Consider the following 18,493-nt stretch of genomic DNA (forward strand, 5'->3'; position numbering starts at 1 on the left):
ATGAAATAACCCAAAGTTGTGGTCCAAAATAAAAATGAAGTTGGCACATAAAAAAATTGTTTTACATCACAAGAAAGCACAACCTTTATATTATAAATATAAACAGGGATCAGATTTTTATCTTACATTCCCACATGCAGTTGTGGGCCAATGAAAATTGTAAAAAAAAAAAAAAAAAATAGAAGCATTTTTTCAGATTTCAAGAGACTGTCACCCTAGAAACCAATGCATATCTGTGACTAATCTTTAGTGATGTGAACAGTCTATGTGCATAGCTCAGAGCTGAACAAACATGTTTGGGATCAAAGGTCCAAACATGTTGAAGCCAGAAACACAGACAAGCTTTTTTCCAAATTTGAGGAGCTGGCATGTCCACCAGACAGGATGTATAGCAGATGTTTTTGTATATTCTGAGAGAGTAGGTGGAGCTGTATTACTATACCAAATTTCAGTTCACTATGTAGTGTAGTTCCTGAGATAATGGAAGCTGAAAATGGAAGAAAAATAAGGATGCACGAAAATCGACACATATCCCCCCAATGAAGTATTTATCCGATAAAAGATATGATTGAATAGTCACAGAACAATCGATGTTAGAATTTTTTAAGACCTAAGTGCATGGGCCATTTGTGAAATGACATGGAATGACTGATGTATGTTAACATTTCATCCTAAGACTCATGGAAATAACTCAAAGATGTAACGTTCTAAACATGCTTTTTTAGTTTAATTAGTGCTAAAGCTATCAAGACAATTATGAATACATTGACTTACACATTATGCATAATAAATAGCATTATAACACATTATAACACTTAACATAAGTCTTACCTTCTTTCACGCAGTTTTTCAATGTATTCAAACTTCGGGGTGAGCGCCCCGTTGGAGGTGATGACAGCCTTAAAGAGAGAGAAGTGACATCACACTTCTATCAAAGAAAGTCCTTTAAGCACTTAGCATATGATGTGATAGGTTTTTTTTTTGTTTTGTTGCAATATTCATTTTAGAGCCAAACCTCGGTACCAGTATTTGACATTAGGGGTGTGTATTGCCAGACACCTGGCGATAAGATTCGTATCCCGATACATCGGTCACAATACCATATATCCCAATATTAAAGTATAAGGCAATTATTGCAATTTTTTCTTTGTGCAGTTACAATGTCTCCTGCAGTGGAAGACTATCCTGGTTAAATAAAGGTGAAAAAAATAAAATAAATATATATATATATATATATTGTTTATTTTTTTTTTTTTTTTAAATAAAAAAAAAATCAATATAGATGGATTTAGAATCAATCCGAGAATTGCGCAACGCAATATCGCGATATATCGCTGAATCGATTTTTTTCAACACTCATTTTGACATCCTGCATTGTGGGATCGGGTCGATTGTCACGGTAACCAAAATACAAGCATGAAATTTGCAGACAAGAAAAATATGAACTATCAACAACTTCAACCACTAAAAGTGCAGCGATTAAAAATAATTTTGTCAACAGGATGAACTTGTAGCACTGGTTTGCAACCTGAGGCCAGAAGTGGCTGATTTTTCCTTCAAAGCAAGAGCAAATGTCAGCTGCTAAACATGAAAACAACCACATGCTGGTTTTAGACAGCCTGAAACTGGCGGATCCCCTTTGGGATATTCTGGATTGATGGGTGGGGGAAATTGACAGGGCTGGTTTGTGGTTGCTTTGTATCTATATTACATTTAAAGGTTATTTAATTGAAAGGAATGTGTGGTCACCGGCCTAGTGAATATGACTTCCGGCAGCTGAGCTGACAGCAGCTAAAGAGCAGAGCGGAGCTCACAGAGGAATTTATTTACTAAACATGAACTTTTTCTTCTGAGAAATGATACGATACCTCAACATCAAACTCTATCATTTACCATCTGACTCTGGCTCTGAGGTAATCATCTACTGCTTTTTTATTTGCTGGCTCAACTGGAAAGCTAAGTAGCAAGCTAGCTAGCTACAAGTAGCAAGCTAACTAGCAGAAGAATGGCTCTTTCCACAACAGAATACAGCAGTCTTCTCCAAAAGATTACTGAACTGGAGACTACAGTGCGAGGAATACAAGTAAACATTGAGGTTAATGGACACTGTGGATATGATAATGATACGACTGTGCCGCTGTTTCAAAACAGCGGAGTGGATAAAGCTAACTCGCTACCAGCCCGTGCTAACAAAGCTATCAGGCCTAGGGAGGATCCTGTTCCCGTTGATAAGCCAACAGGTGCGAGTCCTCCCTGGAATACTCTGGGAGCTAAGCCTAAGAAAAAGTCATATCCACTTCAAAGGCTAACGGGCCGAGCAAAGCGCCCTGATATCAATAATGAGACGGACTGGCCTGCACTGGCTTCTCAGACTGTAGCCTCAACATCAACTCCTTTGTCTGCCCAGGCACAAAAGTGGACATCTGCTAAAGGCAGGAGTATCACCAAGTCACAAACCCAGTTTCATGTAGAACTGGGTAATCGATTCGCCCCACTGCTGAATGACCTAGGATCTGGCTCTAATGAGGTCAACACACAACCTTCTGGAACTGCGAAGACTGAAAGTGCTTCAGGAAAACAAAAGCGACATGGTAGGCCAAAGCAACAACCTCACACACTGATAGTGGGAGACGTTTCTGTTAAAGATGCTCAGAAGATGTTTAGCAGCAACGTGAAAGTGATCTGCTTACCTAATGACACAGTATCAGACCTGGCTGACAAAATCTTGCATATCGTTGCAGATTACCCACATTTGAAAAATGTTGTGATTCATTTTGGGTTAAATGATTTAGCCAAGGAGGAGTCTGAGGTGTTAAAGCTGGATTTCACCCATCTGCTAAAAACTGTGAGCTGTATACAGCCTAAAGTGTTCATCAGTGGCCCGATACCTCCAGTCCGCAAAGGAGATCTGAAATTCTCAAGGATTTACTCTTTGAATAAATTTCTGTCTTCGGCTTGTGCTGCCCTTTCACTAAATTTTATAGAAAATTTTCCTATTTTTTGGGAACGTCGTCATCTTTTTAGAGCAGATGGACTGTGTCTAAACAAGGCTGGAGTAAAACTCTTCACATCCAACTTGTTTTACTTCACCAGTCACACTGCTATCAGTTCTGATAAAGACAGAGGACAACATGTACCATCGGAGAACAAAACAACAAGGAAAGAACATGGAGTCAATGAGCTTCCAGCAAGAAATAAAAATCGCCAAAATGAAGAGGTCAACCCAACCCCCGCATCTCAGGACCCACCTGCTTCACCCCAAAATTCACCTACTTCCACCTCATCCAGCTTCTCTCCTACCCCTGCCTTCTTGGATTTAACTGCCCAGATGAACGAGCTGGTTCTGGCTGGCACAAGACTAACACCCCACCCTTTACCCCACCATGGTCAATCTGCACCACCCATCCCTCCTCGAAGATACCAGGCTCAGGATCACTCTTCTCCTCAGGCCAGCTGTGTTCAACTTAGAGCGACACAGGTCTGATGTGTGCTGGGTCCAGACTGCAATAGCTCTATTTTTAGGAACAACCAGAAAAAGTCAGGGCCTTATGGAGTTAATGCAGCTTCTTTAATTCCTGTGGTGACAGGTAACACAGGTAAAATTGTGAAATTAAAGAAAAGCAAAAAGCTTTATAGAGATAAAAATTTGACTCCTATAACATGTCATCCAAAAAGTCCACCAGTGTCTTCAGTAAAGTCTTTAAAATTAGCTCTTCTTAATGTTAGATCTCTTGTTAACAAGTCACTAATAATTAATGATTTTATTTTGACACATCACTTGGACTTTTTATTTCTTAATGAAACATGGTTGAATGATGGTATCAGTAATACTATTCTCAATGAAAGTGCACCACAAGACTTTATTTATTTAAATAAGTGTCGTACTTGCAGGAAAGGTGGTGGAGTTGCTGCCATTTTTAAATCAATATTTCAGTGCAAAGAAATAACATTTGGTGATTTTATCTCCTTTGAATATATGTCATTCTTACTGAAGGGTGATTCAAGAGTTCTGTTTTTAGTCATTTATAGACCCCCAAAATATTCTGGAGAATTCATGGATGAGTTTGCTGAACTGCTGTCAGTTGTATGCACTGAATACAACTTTTTAATAATAACAGGTGACTTAAATATTCATGTAGACAATAACATGGACAATACTTCCAAAAAACTGTATGCTTTAATGGATACTTTTGGTCTTACACAACATGTGACTGGTCCGACACACACTCAAGGTCACACTTTGGATCTGGTTATCTCTAAAGGTGTTGATATCTCTGCTGTTGATGTAAGAGACTTAGCTCTATCTGATCATTTCTGTGTCTTTTTTGACCTAGAGACTGTAACATCTGTTCCCCCTAGTTATGTGTGTTTAAAGAAAAGGTACATAAATGAGAACACAAGTGCACAGTTTATGGAAGCCATAGCAATGACACCAACATTGAGTGCTGAGACAGTTGATGATCTTCTGGATGAGTATAATAGAAACGTCTGTAATGTCATAGATGTGGTGGCTCCAATCAAAACTAAGAGAAAACCAAACACACAGAAAACACCTTGGAGGAGGACTGAGATAATGCAGAATTTGAAATCTGACTGTAGAAGAGCTGAGCGTAAATGGAGATCAACAAAACTCCAAATTCATCTAGAACTATACAAAATAAGTCTGCGAAAATTCAATGATGGCTTGTTCAAAGCAAGGCAGCAATACTTTTCTGAAATTATTGCCAAAAATGTCAACAACTCTCACACGTTGTTTTCTGTAATTGAAAAGCTCACAACCCCCCCAGATCAGATAGCCCCTGAATTACTGTCAGCTGGAAAATGCAATGAATTTGCTGTATATTTCAATGAAAAAATACAATCAATAAGGTCAAACATCAGAACAAACCAGCAAAATCACAAAAAGCTTGAACAGCTTCAACCACTGAGGGATGAGTCAATTACAATGTTAGAGTTTATTACAGTGAACCCAAAAACAATAGAGGAAACTGTTCAGCAGCTGAATCCATCAACGTGTTGCCTTGACACAATACCCTCAAACTTCTTTAAAACTGTTGTAGTCAATTGTCACTGATCTGTGTCAGATAATTAACTGCTCATTCCAATCAGGCACCGTACCAAAATCCCTGAAAGTAGCTGCTGTGAAACCGCTGTTAAAAAAGAGAACACTGGATGCCTCTATACTGGCTAACTATAGACCAATCAGCAACCTTCCATTCATGGCCAAGATCATTGAGAAGGTGGTCTTCAACCAACTGAGTCAATTCTTAACATTCAACAAAATATTTGATAAATTTCAGTCAGGTTTTCGTTCTCATCACAGCACTGAAACTGCTCTTATCAAAGTGATCAATGACATAAGGTTGAACACTGATTCAGGAAAAGTATCTGTTCTCATTCTGTTGGATCTAAGTGCTGCATTTGACACTGTAGATCATACAATTTTGTTGCACAGATTGCAAACATGGGTCGGACTAAATGGAAAAGTAATGCAATGGTTTAAGTCATACTTGGAGGAGCGAAGCTATTTTGTAAGCATTGGAAACTTTGAATCTGACAGATTACCAATGTCCTGTGGGGTTCCTCAGGGATCTGTTCTTGGACCCCTTCTGTTTAACCTTTACATGCTTCCTTTAGGACAAATTTTACAGAACTGTAAGGTTGATTATCAGAGCTATGCAGATGACACACAACTATATCTATCACTGAACCCAGATGACCATGGTCCCATTGAGGTGTTGTGTGACTGTTTAGAAAAAGTAAACTGCTGGATGAGTGAAAACTTCCTTCAACTAAACCATGACAAGACGGAGGTGATTGTCTTTGGTAACAAGGAAAAGAGGACTGCTGTCAGCAATTATCTTGAGTCTCGATCTTTAAAAGCTAAAGACCAAGTCAAAAACCTTGGTGTTCTGATTGACTCAGATCTTACATTCAGCAGTCAGATCAAATCTATCACAAAAACAGCCTTCTACCACCTAAAGAACATCTCCAGAGTGAAAGGTTTAATGGCTCAGAAAGATCAGGAGAAACTGGTCCATGCTTTTATCTCCAGCAGACTGGACTATTGTAATGGTCTTCTGACAGGAATCCCCCAAAAGAGCATCAAACAGCTACAGCTGGTTCAGAACGCTGCAGCTCGGGTCTTAACCAGAACAAAGAGGTCAGAGCACATTACTCCAGTTTTAAAGTCTTTACACTGGCTCCCAGTCAGCCTCAGAATAGACTTTAAAGTTCTGCTGCTGGTGTATAAATCTGTGAATGGGTTTGGTCCAGAATACATCAGTGACATGTTGGTCAGGTATGAACCCAGCAGGTCTCTCAGATCTATGGACACAGGTCAGATAGTGGAGCCCAGAGCTCACAGTAAACATGGTGATGCTGCTTTTAGTTGTTATGCTGCAAAGAAGTGGAACAAACTGCCAGCGGAGCTGAAGTCAGCATCCAATGTGAACATTTTTAAATCAAAGTTAAAGGCACTTTTTTTCTCTACTGCATATGATTGAGAGAGAGATTTTTTGTCATGTTGTTGATGTAATGATGATTTTACTGATGATTTTAATTGATTTTACTGATGATTTTAATTGTTCTTATTGATTTAAATGTTCTTATTGATTTTAAACAATTGAATGTTTTATCATGTAAAGCACATTGAGTTGCCTTGAGTATGAAATGCGCTATATAAATAAATTTGCCTTGCCTTGCCTTGCCTAGTAAACAGCTCTCAAGTTGGAATTATCAATATATACATATCCACCACACATTAATTATGTAATTGTGGGAATGCAAAGCACAATTAGACAATTGCTTCTTAATCTTATTTTTCTTATTCTTCAGACCATATTTTGGCCTGTCACTACTCTGCCAATTCTTAACCAATCTACACCATTCAAATGTGTTAATGTGCCCAATGTTTATTGGCAATACTGCCATCTAATTTGTAAAATGCTAACACTTACTTTTAATGTAATATTAGGTTTTATGTTTTTCTGTAAATTACTATATCTCAAAGACACAATTTTAGCTCCACAATGTTGCCCACTGTCTAATCTACAATTCTATGTACTTTGTAGAATTTGCACTCTGTACATAATTTTTTTAATTGACCCTGTTTGTCATGCTGCATGCAAATCTTAACCAATTTACACCATTCAGAGATCAGCATGTTCTGCTTCTTAGTGACAGTGATAATATCTAATTTGTAAAATGCTAACTCTTTTACTTTTAATGTAATTTAAGGTTTAATGCAAATTAGGCTGCTTTTACAATCCTTAGAGTGCTTGATTTGGTCTGCTAGAGCGAGACAGCTGTTTCTCATGAACATTGAGGAAAACTGCTGTTAAAGCTTTAATCCTACAGCTACAGCCACAATTTGTAACTTAAAATGTTGCTACAATATTTTTCTTTCTTGTAATTATACTTTTAGTGGGAATGCTTAGCATTCATTCCTTACTTTGCTTCCACAAGCAGGACTTTTACCCTGAGACTTCTATGGGCAGCTTTAGCTGAGTGCAATCACAGCCTGCTTCTACCCTCCTTCGATCAATCAACAAAGAAAACCTGGTTCGAAACTTCCCCTGCACAATGTCTGTAACTTTGACACTAAATAACTATTTGTTAAATCCTCAGTAATTGAACAAAATGCTGTTCATTCGCTGTGAGTACTGCCTACAAATATTTAAGCTTTTGGTTATGTGTACAAACTTGTGTTCATTGACAATAAACAAATACAGCTGAAGAAGTTGGCAATCCTTTTTCGCATTCCCACTTGCATTGTCGCGGTAATGCAAATTTGTCTAGTTATCGTTTTTCGTCTTCATTTGATGTAATTCAATAGTTGGTCCTTAGGTGGGGAACGTATACGTACGCAGGCCAGGCAGGACGACAGACAAACATTTAACACAGTTCACTTACATCTCTGACTTGTGGGCTGAACTCCTCTTCCTCCAGCGGCCTGGTAGCGTCAGAGGGCAGCTAAAAATGAAATGAAATTCACTGCATCAAATATGAGCTTAACAATTACAACACCCTATCCACCCATCATGGACTGGTCGCAACCAGGTTAACCATATGAAACTTGTAGCAGCACCTCTCCCACAGCAAACTCATCACGAAAGAGGGAGACTGGAACCCAGCAGGGATTCTCTTCATCACCTCAACTGACCTAATGAAAGGAGTTCTTACCATCTCCCAGATGTACGGGAAGAGCCGGTCTCCAAAGTACTCTGTGGCTTCGATGGGGAGTTGAGCAGGAAGGTTGTCAATGGAGCACATTAGAATCCCATTTCCTTCCACACTGTCAAACCCAAACAAACAGCAAACATTACGTTTACCGTAGGGTGACCACTGAACATACATCCGGTGAAGGGTGTGCAATCTGACGATAATAAATCTTTAAATATTATAACATGACAACAATCTGCCAAATCACAAAGATCGTAGAACCGTCTGCAATGCACATTTTATCCCTCGCGGTGCCTTGTCAGAGCTCAATCAGTGTAGAATGTACACTCCGCTAACACTAGTGTGCTTCTAGTGATTAATAAAAGGGTCTTTGTGGCATTTTTCTACACTGACTTTGACCAATAGTTTTTTTTTTTTGCGAAACCATATTGAAAAAAGAAATAAAAATAAAGTGAGTTTATATCACTTATCACCATTTTGATGAAAAATATTGACATATGAATATTGGTACATATCACCCAGGCCTAATGTAACCAAAACAGTAACGTTTTATCGTGTAAAGGATATGATTGTCCAAACAGTGTGAAATGAGGGGTTCAAAACACTGCTTAATTTTATTAACGTGTGTTCCCTCAAAAACAAATGGAAATCACTAGACTGCTATGCTGCCCTGTTTTGTAGCAAGTGTAGCTAATGCTGCACCAACTTTGTTAAATAAAGTAAAAAGACTGTGTGTGAGTTTGAAAAAGTGCTTACATACGTATTTTTTTTTTTTTTTAATTACCTTGACTTAAAGGGGACATATCATGCTAAATCCACTTTTTTAGCCCTTAAATGCATTTTGTTGTATATTTAGAGTGCTTAGAAGTACAGAAAAAATCAAATTAGTCTCTTCAGGTGCTCCGTAGTTATCTTTATATTCTGTTTTGCACATATTTTTCAATCTGTTTCGATTTTTCTATTCTCTATTACATTTTTTGAACTATTACATCACAGTATTTGCAGCAGAACTGCCAAATTAGTACATCAACTCCAGGTCCAACACTTCGAGCAATCCGCCATTTTTATTTCTCGCTTTTATTTTGTAGTCCAAGCTCAAGGATGCCGAAGTTACGAGAGGATAAGTCAAAATGTTTGGTTGTTGGATGTAGTAACCCACACGCTTCATTACACCGTCTCCCAGCATCAGAACCTTTTCGAAGTGCCTGGTTGAGCTTAATTTTTCACGGAAATGTACCCACATCTGTGGGTAAGGTCATTTTTGTGTGCGCGAAGCACTTCAAGGATGACTGCTTCTGCAACCTCCGCCAGTATAAAGAAGGATTTGTCGAAAGACTGTCTGATTGAGGGGTCAATTCCTTCTATCTTTGGAGACGACGAACAGAGCACTTCGGTAATCTGTAAATAACGCTAAAAAGTGTGATGTAAGACGTCCCTGTCATTGTTTTGTTAGCATTAGCAGTTGCACCATCTTCAGACTTCATATGTTAGCGCTGTGTGCTCGTTTTAGATCCTTGATGATATGGCCTACGTGATTTAATTTAAATCTAGAGTTTTCATTAGTCATTTCATTTTGCCGTTTTTGTCTTTGAAAAGACTGTATTAAAATGCATTCCGTGACGTTAGCTTGGCGCTAGCGTTAGCTCGGTGCTTGTGTTAGCTCACTTGTTAGGGTTCTGCAGGTTTATCATCTTCATTTTCATCTCGCTCCGCTGGGTCAGACTCTGGCTCGAACATGTAAGGCTGGATGGACAAGTCTTCTGTTGTTGACAATTTGTAAATAACCTCTGAATAAAAAGTTTATGCACCGCTACATAGCCGCATCTCTTCTATCAAACTACAAAAATGGCCGAGCAGGGTGGAGTTGAACCGAGTGTCACCTGAAGAGGGGGCGGGGTATGGAGTGTCTCATTTGCATTTAAAGAGACCGCACCAAAACGAGTTGCTCTCAGAAGCACATCAGAAAAGGGGTAGAAAAGGGGTGGAGCTATAATAATGAGGAATTCAGACCCAAGCATTGCAGTTCCGCTTTATATAGACCACAACTGTATGATTTATATGTAAAAAGGGAGGATTTAAAACCATGATGTCCCCTTTAAATTATCTTTTATCCCTGTTTTCCATTTAAGGCAATGATTTCAAGTAGCTGAATGTGTTTGTTTTATTGGTAAATTACTTTAAAATAGTCTAAATGATCTGAATGAAAAAAATCTTGATATGGATATTTTTCCATATCGCCCACCCCTACGTTTGGTTTTACCAAGACATGTTCACTTTTCACACCTTGTCTGGACTGATTTTACAAATTCATGAGAATGTTCAGATTTCCTAGCGACCTTGAACACATCTCAGGAACATGTTAATTTAAAAGGAGTTGCTCTTTACAACCAATATCATGTCAATTACATTGTTAAAAATTACATCATTATTCATGGTGTGGGTGAATTATCACAGTTCACTAAAAGAAACCAAAAAAAAAGTGTTAAAGCGGACATATGAAAAATCCACTTTTGCTCCGTTTAAAATTTTCCAGATTTGTGACATCACATGTGAAATCGGGAAAGAAAATACCGTCCCCTCCGCTGGTATCTCCACCCATGGACTCCACCCCCAACCTGATGAAAACTTTTGCGAAAGTCCGCCATTATTTTTATCGCTAGCGAAGGAGTGATGGTTACCGGTAAAACTAACAACAGAACTGGCCTGTTGCCAGTGCCGCGCCTCCACAGTGAACGTACACTGTAGTGTAAGCACTATTTGTTCATGCGGAGGTGTACTCCGCTCTTGAGGTTCGGCGCATCAGAGAGCATGTTCTATAGCCTCGTATCGCTGATCTGACGTGTTTGACACAAAGCGACGCAGCGGTTGGAGGAAAACCTCAAATGCTATGTTTTGGGGGTTTTTAGAACAAATGGAGATGGGTGAAAAATTGCATAATATGTCCCCTTTAAATTAAAAGCCACATTTTAGTTATTATAATCTTAAAGGACTAAAACTGTAATTGACTGCAGAAAAACTAACAGACTCACATTGGCAAGGCGGCCTCTGTATAACGTACCTGTCATGATCTATATGCTGGTCTGCATCATACATACAGAAGGGCTTATCAATGGTGGTGCACTCGTTCATGAACTCGATGGAACCTCCTGCGTCGGCGGAAATGTCACAGATGGCCAGCAACCTGTGGACACCAGGAGAGACAAATGTGTTTGTAACTGATATAGTCTATGATAAGGCCAGGCTGATTTTAAGAGGTGATAAAATGAATGATCCACTCTTCTATCTGTCATGAGACCCTGGATTAAATATTAAGTAAAGATTAATTGTAAATACACAAAGTCTGTTTAAAGGCAAAATACACCCAAGCAAGACTTTATAGCAACATATAACAGTCTTATGTTTTCTTCCAAAATAAATGAGAAATGACATACTGTACATGATACAAATGAAATGTGACTATATAAGTTTGATTTTTTATTTGTATTCCACATCTGTTTCCTTACTTGTGAGGCAGCTGTGGTGAGCCTTCGTGGTCTGTGGATGTGTTGGTGATGGGTCTAATGAGCCTCTGAGCGTCCACCCGTCTGAGGAGGCGAGGGGTGTGGGGGTCCCAGTAAATACCGTTGATCAGACAGGTGGTGTAGGGTGCCACCTGTGGTGTAAATAACAATCAAACCATCGTGCACATTAATAAAAGCACGTTATTGCAATTTATACAACAGTTAGTTTCGACCAAGTGATTTGACTGAACGACAGACGTTCCAAGAGTGCTGATATAGGAAAACAAAACACTGGGATTTCTTACGGATCATATCACTCCGTTGTACAGCTGATCTACATCCCGTTAATTACCGTTACATCTTGGGCTACACACCACAGTACACTGTCAGTACGTTCACACTAAAGTCTTAATGCACAATTCAGATTTTCTTTTAAAAACGTTTCATTTAATTATTAAATGTGTCTTCAATCAGTTTGGAGCATGAATGGAATGTGTCCCTGAAGTGACACGCGTGCACAAAAGAGGTCCTAAGGTGACCAATGACAACGCAGTCACGTACTGTTTGCGGAAGTAAATAAGAGGAGTCCAGTGTAGGACTGTGTGCCACGCTGAGAAATGTTCTTTCCAACACAAGTCAGTACTTCATAACTTTAAGAAGAGTGAAAAAGAAGAGAGCCAGGTTTATCAGGTTTGCTGTGATGGCTGCTGCATCTTTGCAACAAAGTGTTTGGAGGCGGAGTCTGAGTCAACAGTGGTTGTATACATATATATACACACTAGGGTGAGGGAATGAAATAATACTGATGGATTTGTTTGCTTTAACTCTTTAGTATCTTATCTTTCTCTTTCATTTCCTGCAGGGATATCAGCTCTCTTTTAATCCACCAGGTGACGCAGGTATACATTGTTTTTACTGGATAATATTATATACAATATATGACACTTTGGCAACAAACATTTGAGAATATTTACAGTTCTCCTTTTGAAATTGAACAACTTGATCCAAAACTAATTCAGACATAAAATAAATAATTATTTTGTAAAAAAAGAACATTTTAACCAAAAGTACAGCAGCACTTATCAACTGTAGTAGATTAACAATTTTTTTTCAGAAAACAGAATGTTAGCCTTGTCAGGAATGATACGAGATCATTCTGGACTTAGGGTGTCTCCAGCTGTGGAGAAAACCCTTTCAGATGGTGTCGAGGATGCTTGGACACAGAGATATTTCTCAGCTAAGCTGACACTATTGGCAATGTGTCCCTCTTCATCCACCACCAGCGGGTGGTGCTGTCTTTGGTTGGGATGGGAGGAAGGCTTCTATATAGTTGGACTTCTTGAGCCACTCTTTTGACTATGTAGGGCCCTACGGAATCACGGAATCGACCAATGAAAACGGAATTCACTGTTGAATGCGGAAATGGACAGAATCAGCATGAAACGCTGTCATCGAAACGTTTCTTTATGGGAAAATGTTTCCGGAAACTGCTCATTAAATGCACCGCCCGCCCCCCTCTCGTCCTAGCCGCTTCAAACAGGCTTCAAACACCGACTAAACTACACGAAACACCGTCTAAACTGCCAAAACACTTCGCAAATCATTACTGACTCCTAAATACAGAGTCAACAATGCCCGTTAAACTTTACGGGGTAAATCTTCATCCATTTCTTGTCAAGTGCAGCGGCGCTCCGTGATGTCATCACGTATCTGCGACCTAAAAGGAACCGATAAGCGGAATTGACAGGCAAGCAAACAAATGATTCCTAGGAATTGGATTACTGGGAACCGGTTCTCAGTTAGAACCGGTTTTCGATTCCCATCGCTAATATATACAGTATACAGTATAATAGGGATGTCAGTGGCTTCAATGATGCAGAGTTCATTAAAATGGGAATTGTGCTGTTCAAACCATCTTTAACAGATCGGATACAGGTCACATATAGGCAAAAGGATTTGGGTCACATTTGCCTGCAGTGTAAACATAGAATGTGTGTGTGCTCTTCACTTGTGGAACTATTTTTTTTGGTGGAGCCAAATATTGAATAAACAAACAAAATATAATATCTTGTACTTATTACTGTTGACTAATAAAATGTACTTGTAGAACTGTTGAATCACAACAGCACTCTCTTGTGTGATTTTGCTTAACTCCAAAGTAATATTGTAACGTAAAAGAGAACTAACAAGCTTTACAAAAACACAATGACATTGTGTAAGATGACCAGCATGTGCAGTGGGCAGCAACACTTGCAGCATGTGCAGTTTTCAATAGTCCTGACTGAAATAAAGGACCTCTGAGTGACTGACAGTAACAGGTGGATGACATTGTGAAGACGGTGAAAGTGGATGTGAGAGACTCACACTGGTCCTGAAGTGTGACGTGTAGATCTCAGCATGGTTCTCGTACTCCACGGGGTCATAGTAGCCGTCGCTCTTCCTCACCAGGTGATGGTGTCTGCTCAGCACGGTTGCGTACACTTTGGTCATATCTGCACATAAGCACTGTGTCATAAATAGATAAACAAAAGCACCCTGTGCACTGATCTGCCCAAGATTAAACATTCAGATAAGGATTCATTTATGTTTCATAGTCACAGCAACAAGTTAAAGAATAAGAATCCATTCTTTGTCGTGTCCTACGATGATGTGGGTGGGGAGGTGTTTTTATTTGCATTTCTGTTCTTTTATTGTATGAAACTCCATGTGTTGCAATGTGTGAACGTTGCTATAAAAATACAGCTCGACTATTCTGAGTGACTACTTACCCATAACATCATGATGCAATACACAACAACAATTTTAACTGTGTGTAGAATGCACTGAGGATTGTGAGCTGAAGTTCACAATGGTGTGTTTTTCGTACCTCCCGTGTCAGACACGTCCTTCAACTCGTGCGGCTCCACATACTCAACGGGAAGTTCATTGATAATGTCTTGAGCTCCCTAAATAGAATTTAAACTCCATCACTGAATGAATTTTCACCAAAACCTTTTTCAGCTTTTGGCTGCTTTTCTAGGTGATTTTCCCTCTACCTTAGAGACATTTCCAGTTCCAGTGAAGCAGAACGTAACGGGGCCAATGGATTTTGGCATGAGCCCCATGGAAATCTCATACCCACAATCCCTCACTGCCTGGATGGCTTGGCTGACGTTCCTGTAGTTGTGGGCCATGCCAATGTGCTGCAGAAGAAAGAGCGACAAGAAAAGAAGAACTCATGAAGCTTTATTAGAGATAACACCAGGTATCTCTGTCCGGGTGCTTTATAATGTTAGGCTCGAGCACCAGAAGTATTGTTCCTGTAAGGATTTTTTCTTCTTCTTCTGGTTACAGCCACCTTACTTGGATTTTTGAGGCCCTTCCCGGGGGTGCAATTTAGTGAAATTTAGAAGGATAGTTTGGTGAAAACCATCAAGTGGAGTTTGTTGATGCAATTTCGGGAGTCAGCGCCACCTAGAGTTTGTAACTTTTCAGCGGTTTAAACTAGCTAGATGAAATTTGGTAGGTATATGCAAAAATTGAATCTGGATTTATAACATAAATTGAACAGGAATTTTTAATTTAACGGGCCAAATTTGGCACTTTTTCTCAATTTTTGGCCAAACCACACTGTCTTTAAAAGCAAACTCCTCCTAGAATGTTCATAAATTCCACTTGAAATTAAGGACAAGTTGGAAGTCATGTTGAAAACAGTGAGTTTTTTACCACATTGCCAAGCCTATAGGAGGTGCTAAAGTTTCATCAATTTAAAAACTGGAAATATTTTAATAACTCAGCCGAAACTCATTCAATCAAAACCCAAAGCCATGTGTAGAACGGTTAACACGTTCCTCACGCAATTACATGGCAATTCACGTGACAAATCTAACTACCCCCTGTGGCGATAGAAAAGCACTTCATTCATTCTACTACTTATTGTGTTGGCATTTTTCAACACATACTTCCCAAATGTGTTCAGAAATGCTTGGGACAAGTGAATGATCATTTGTCAGCAAAATGGTGAGTTTTCACGGAACGCACTTCCTGTGGCAGAGCGGCATTCGCCAAAAAAACAGAACATCTAAATTGGAGTAGCTAGAAATGTTTGACAAAACCTGCCTTGTGTGTTAAGGGTACCAAAACCTCAAATTTCATAACATTTTTGTAATTTGCAAGTGGATTCTTACCATGAAGGGCGTGTGGTGACCCAGGGCCAGGAAGCGCAGCCCGAGTCCATGCAAAATATTAATCATTCCTGCAGGGAGGAGAGAGAGTAACAAATCGAACAATTTTACAAACACGTGAGCGTATGGATCAGTCAATAAAAGCTATGCAGCTTGTCATACCTGCAACACCAGCCCACTGACCAAAGGCAACGATCCTGTAACCATTGACATCAACCATTTTCTCATAGTCGATGAGACGCACCTCCTGAGAAAACAAATGGGTTTATTACATACAGTTTGTTACCACAGCAGGAGTTTAAACCTCATTTCAACATGCACACACAGGCTGGGGTCAATTAAAAATACATCTTCATCCATGTGTTTTCATCCAAAACAACTTAATTACGGTAACAGTGACCTGCATTTTTTCCCAATTACAACTAAAATTACAATTATTATTTTTTACAATTACATTCTCAATTACTAAAGTTCAATTACAATTAACCACAATTACTGAGCCTTTAATAAATAAGCCCATAAAACAAAACCTTCCTCTTGTGTTAGCATTCTGTTAGCATCTCTTATGATAACAGGTCAGTTTGACCCATGTCTTAAATCAGCTGTAAAATTAAGCTTTGCACCGATCTGATCGGCTATATCGGATCGGCCGATATTTTGCATTTTATGCAATGAATGTGATTGGCTGTAATGTCTTAATTTGCCGATCCAATCAATGACGTCATTGTCGTGATGAAACTTTCTGTAGATGCTCTCATTGCATTGTTTTATCATCTCATTTACACCAAAGAGTTGTTTGGTTTACGTGTCTCTCACATTTGTGCACAAAGGTGAAAGCTATGAGCGAACGACAAAAATGTCTCTTGGTTGGAGCGAAGCGGCTAAGCGCCGGACTTCTCAACTCTCTTGCTTCACAGCATTCATTGAGTATGACTCCGGTTTAATTCAACAGCTGAACAACATACAGCTTATAATTGATATGCTCGTTCACACACGCTTCCTCACTCCGTACATGGTCGAGCGACCAGCACATTCATTCGCAGTGAAAAGGACGCACACGCACGTCTGAGCATTTTTTGTCCCTATACCCCTAGATTTATATCATTTTTCAAATGGTGAATTTTAACAAATGACAGGTAGTGGGAAAGGTTATTAACTACGTATGTGTAAGACATAGCAGTGTAACATAGTTCACCAGGTTTGTATTTACAGTTTTTAGAGAATTTCCATTTCCAATTACAATTATTATTATGTCATAATTGTAATTAATTATCAATTATGCGATTACAATTAAAATTGATCCCAACCCTGACACACACACACTTACATACAGACAAACAGACAGACAGACAGACAGAGCAATCCAATTAAGTCAGTTTAATGATCAGCTATTTAAGTTTGTAAAAAATTTCAAACAATCAACTACTTTTTAAACTACTGCACTTCCTGGAATTGATATCTACTCTGATGAGATGAAAACAATAAATGATTCACACATAAAGGGCTCCCGTCCAGATCCAGAGAAGGAGGAAAAAGGAGTGAAAGTGGTCAACAGTGAAAAGAAGAGATAACACCACTTATCCTTTCATGACCTCTTATCCTGTGAGAGGCCATTCACACATGGCCCTGAACGCCCTTCACACAATGCACAGGATGACACTGACAACACTGAGGAAAACCTGGGATTGCTCCCTCTCTGGTGGGACTGGAGAGATTTACACTCCTTTCACAGTGTGCTCAAGTCTGACCTTGCTTGGGTTACGGAGTTATAGCCTTTCAAAGCTTGTGTTAAGTAATATGTGAACATCACAGTTGTTTCATTCCCATATCCACAGTGTCCATTAGTTCAGTAATATTTTGGAGAAGATTTGTGTATTCTGTTGTGGAATTCTTCTGCTAGTTAGCTTGTTACTTAGCTTTCCAGTTGAGCCAGCAAAGAAAAAAGAAGTAGATAATTACTTCAGAGCAAGAGTCAGACGTTAAATGACAGAGTTTGTTGTGAAATGATGAAGTAACATGTCCTTTCTTAGAAGAACATGTTCATGTTTAGGAAGTAATTGTTCTCTATTCTTTGCTGCTGCTCAGCTCAGCTGCCGGAAGTGAAGGAAGTATTGCATGTATGTATGCGTTGCTCACATAGATACTCCCATTTCTCCGGTATTAGAGTTTACAAAGTATTACTAACAAGTTGGAGATTAGCTCTTTATCAACAGTGAGTTTTCCTGCTCACCTTCTTCAGTAGATCTTCAAGTAGCCCCATGTTGGCCTCCTGGGCCTTGATGGTGTGGGAGAAGAACGCATAGGTCTTTCTGGGGATAACTTTATCCTCTGGAGGCCTCTTAACCCCGATTATCAACGTTGCCTTGGAGATGTCCTCCTGTACCACAGCCCCGGCCTTCATGTAGTACTGCAAAGGAAGGAAGGAGGAGAAAACGGTCAATAATGGTCAAAAACGGGCGAAAACACGACTACACTTCATGATATTTACAGATATTCAATTTACGCATCCATCTATTATGGTGATGTCAAACTCATTTTTGTTCAGAGGCCAAATACAGAACAGTTTATCTGAAGTGGGCCACAAATGTTATGTGAAAAAATTAGTAATTTAAACATTATGCTATAGTTTGCACTTCCACAAATGAT

The 18,493-nt window shown here is 39.2% G+C and overlaps 1 protein-coding gene across 4 annotated transcripts in view; it reads right to left on the reverse strand.

The window, feature by feature from the left end:
- The window catches only part of aass (aminoadipate-semialdehyde synthase), a 50,094-nt gene that overhangs the window by 25,858 nt on the left and 5,743 nt on the right, over nucleotides 1–18,493 (reverse strand). For all 4 annotated transcript variants that reach the window (XM_028449408.1, XM_028449409.1, XM_028449410.1 and 1 more), the window contains 11 exons: nucleotides 18,078–18,254; nucleotides 16,010–16,094; nucleotides 15,851–15,918; nucleotides 14,720–14,866; nucleotides 14,551–14,629; nucleotides 14,049–14,176; nucleotides 11,688–11,836; nucleotides 11,243–11,365; nucleotides 8,185–8,296; nucleotides 7,915–7,974; nucleotides 832–899 (listed from right to left, as the gene is read on the reverse strand). In XM_028449408.1, coding sequence (XP_028305209.1) covers nucleotides 832–899; nucleotides 7,915–7,974; nucleotides 8,185–8,296; nucleotides 11,243–11,365; nucleotides 11,688–11,836; nucleotides 14,049–14,176; nucleotides 14,551–14,629; nucleotides 14,720–14,866; nucleotides 15,851–15,918; nucleotides 16,010–16,094; nucleotides 18,078–18,254 — 1,196 coding nt within the window. The remainder of the gene's footprint in view (nucleotides 1–831; nucleotides 900–7,914; nucleotides 7,975–8,184; nucleotides 8,297–11,242; nucleotides 11,366–11,687; nucleotides 11,837–14,048; nucleotides 14,177–14,550; nucleotides 14,630–14,719; nucleotides 14,867–15,850; nucleotides 15,919–16,009; nucleotides 16,095–18,077; nucleotides 18,255–18,493) is intronic.

This window comes from Gouania willdenowi, chromosome 6, assembly GCF_900634775.1.
Source record: "Gouania willdenowi chromosome 6, fGouWil2.1, whole genome shotgun sequence".
In the NCBI taxonomy this organism is placed as follows: Eukaryota; Metazoa; Chordata; class Actinopteri; order Blenniiformes; family Gobiesocidae; genus Gouania; species Gouania willdenowi.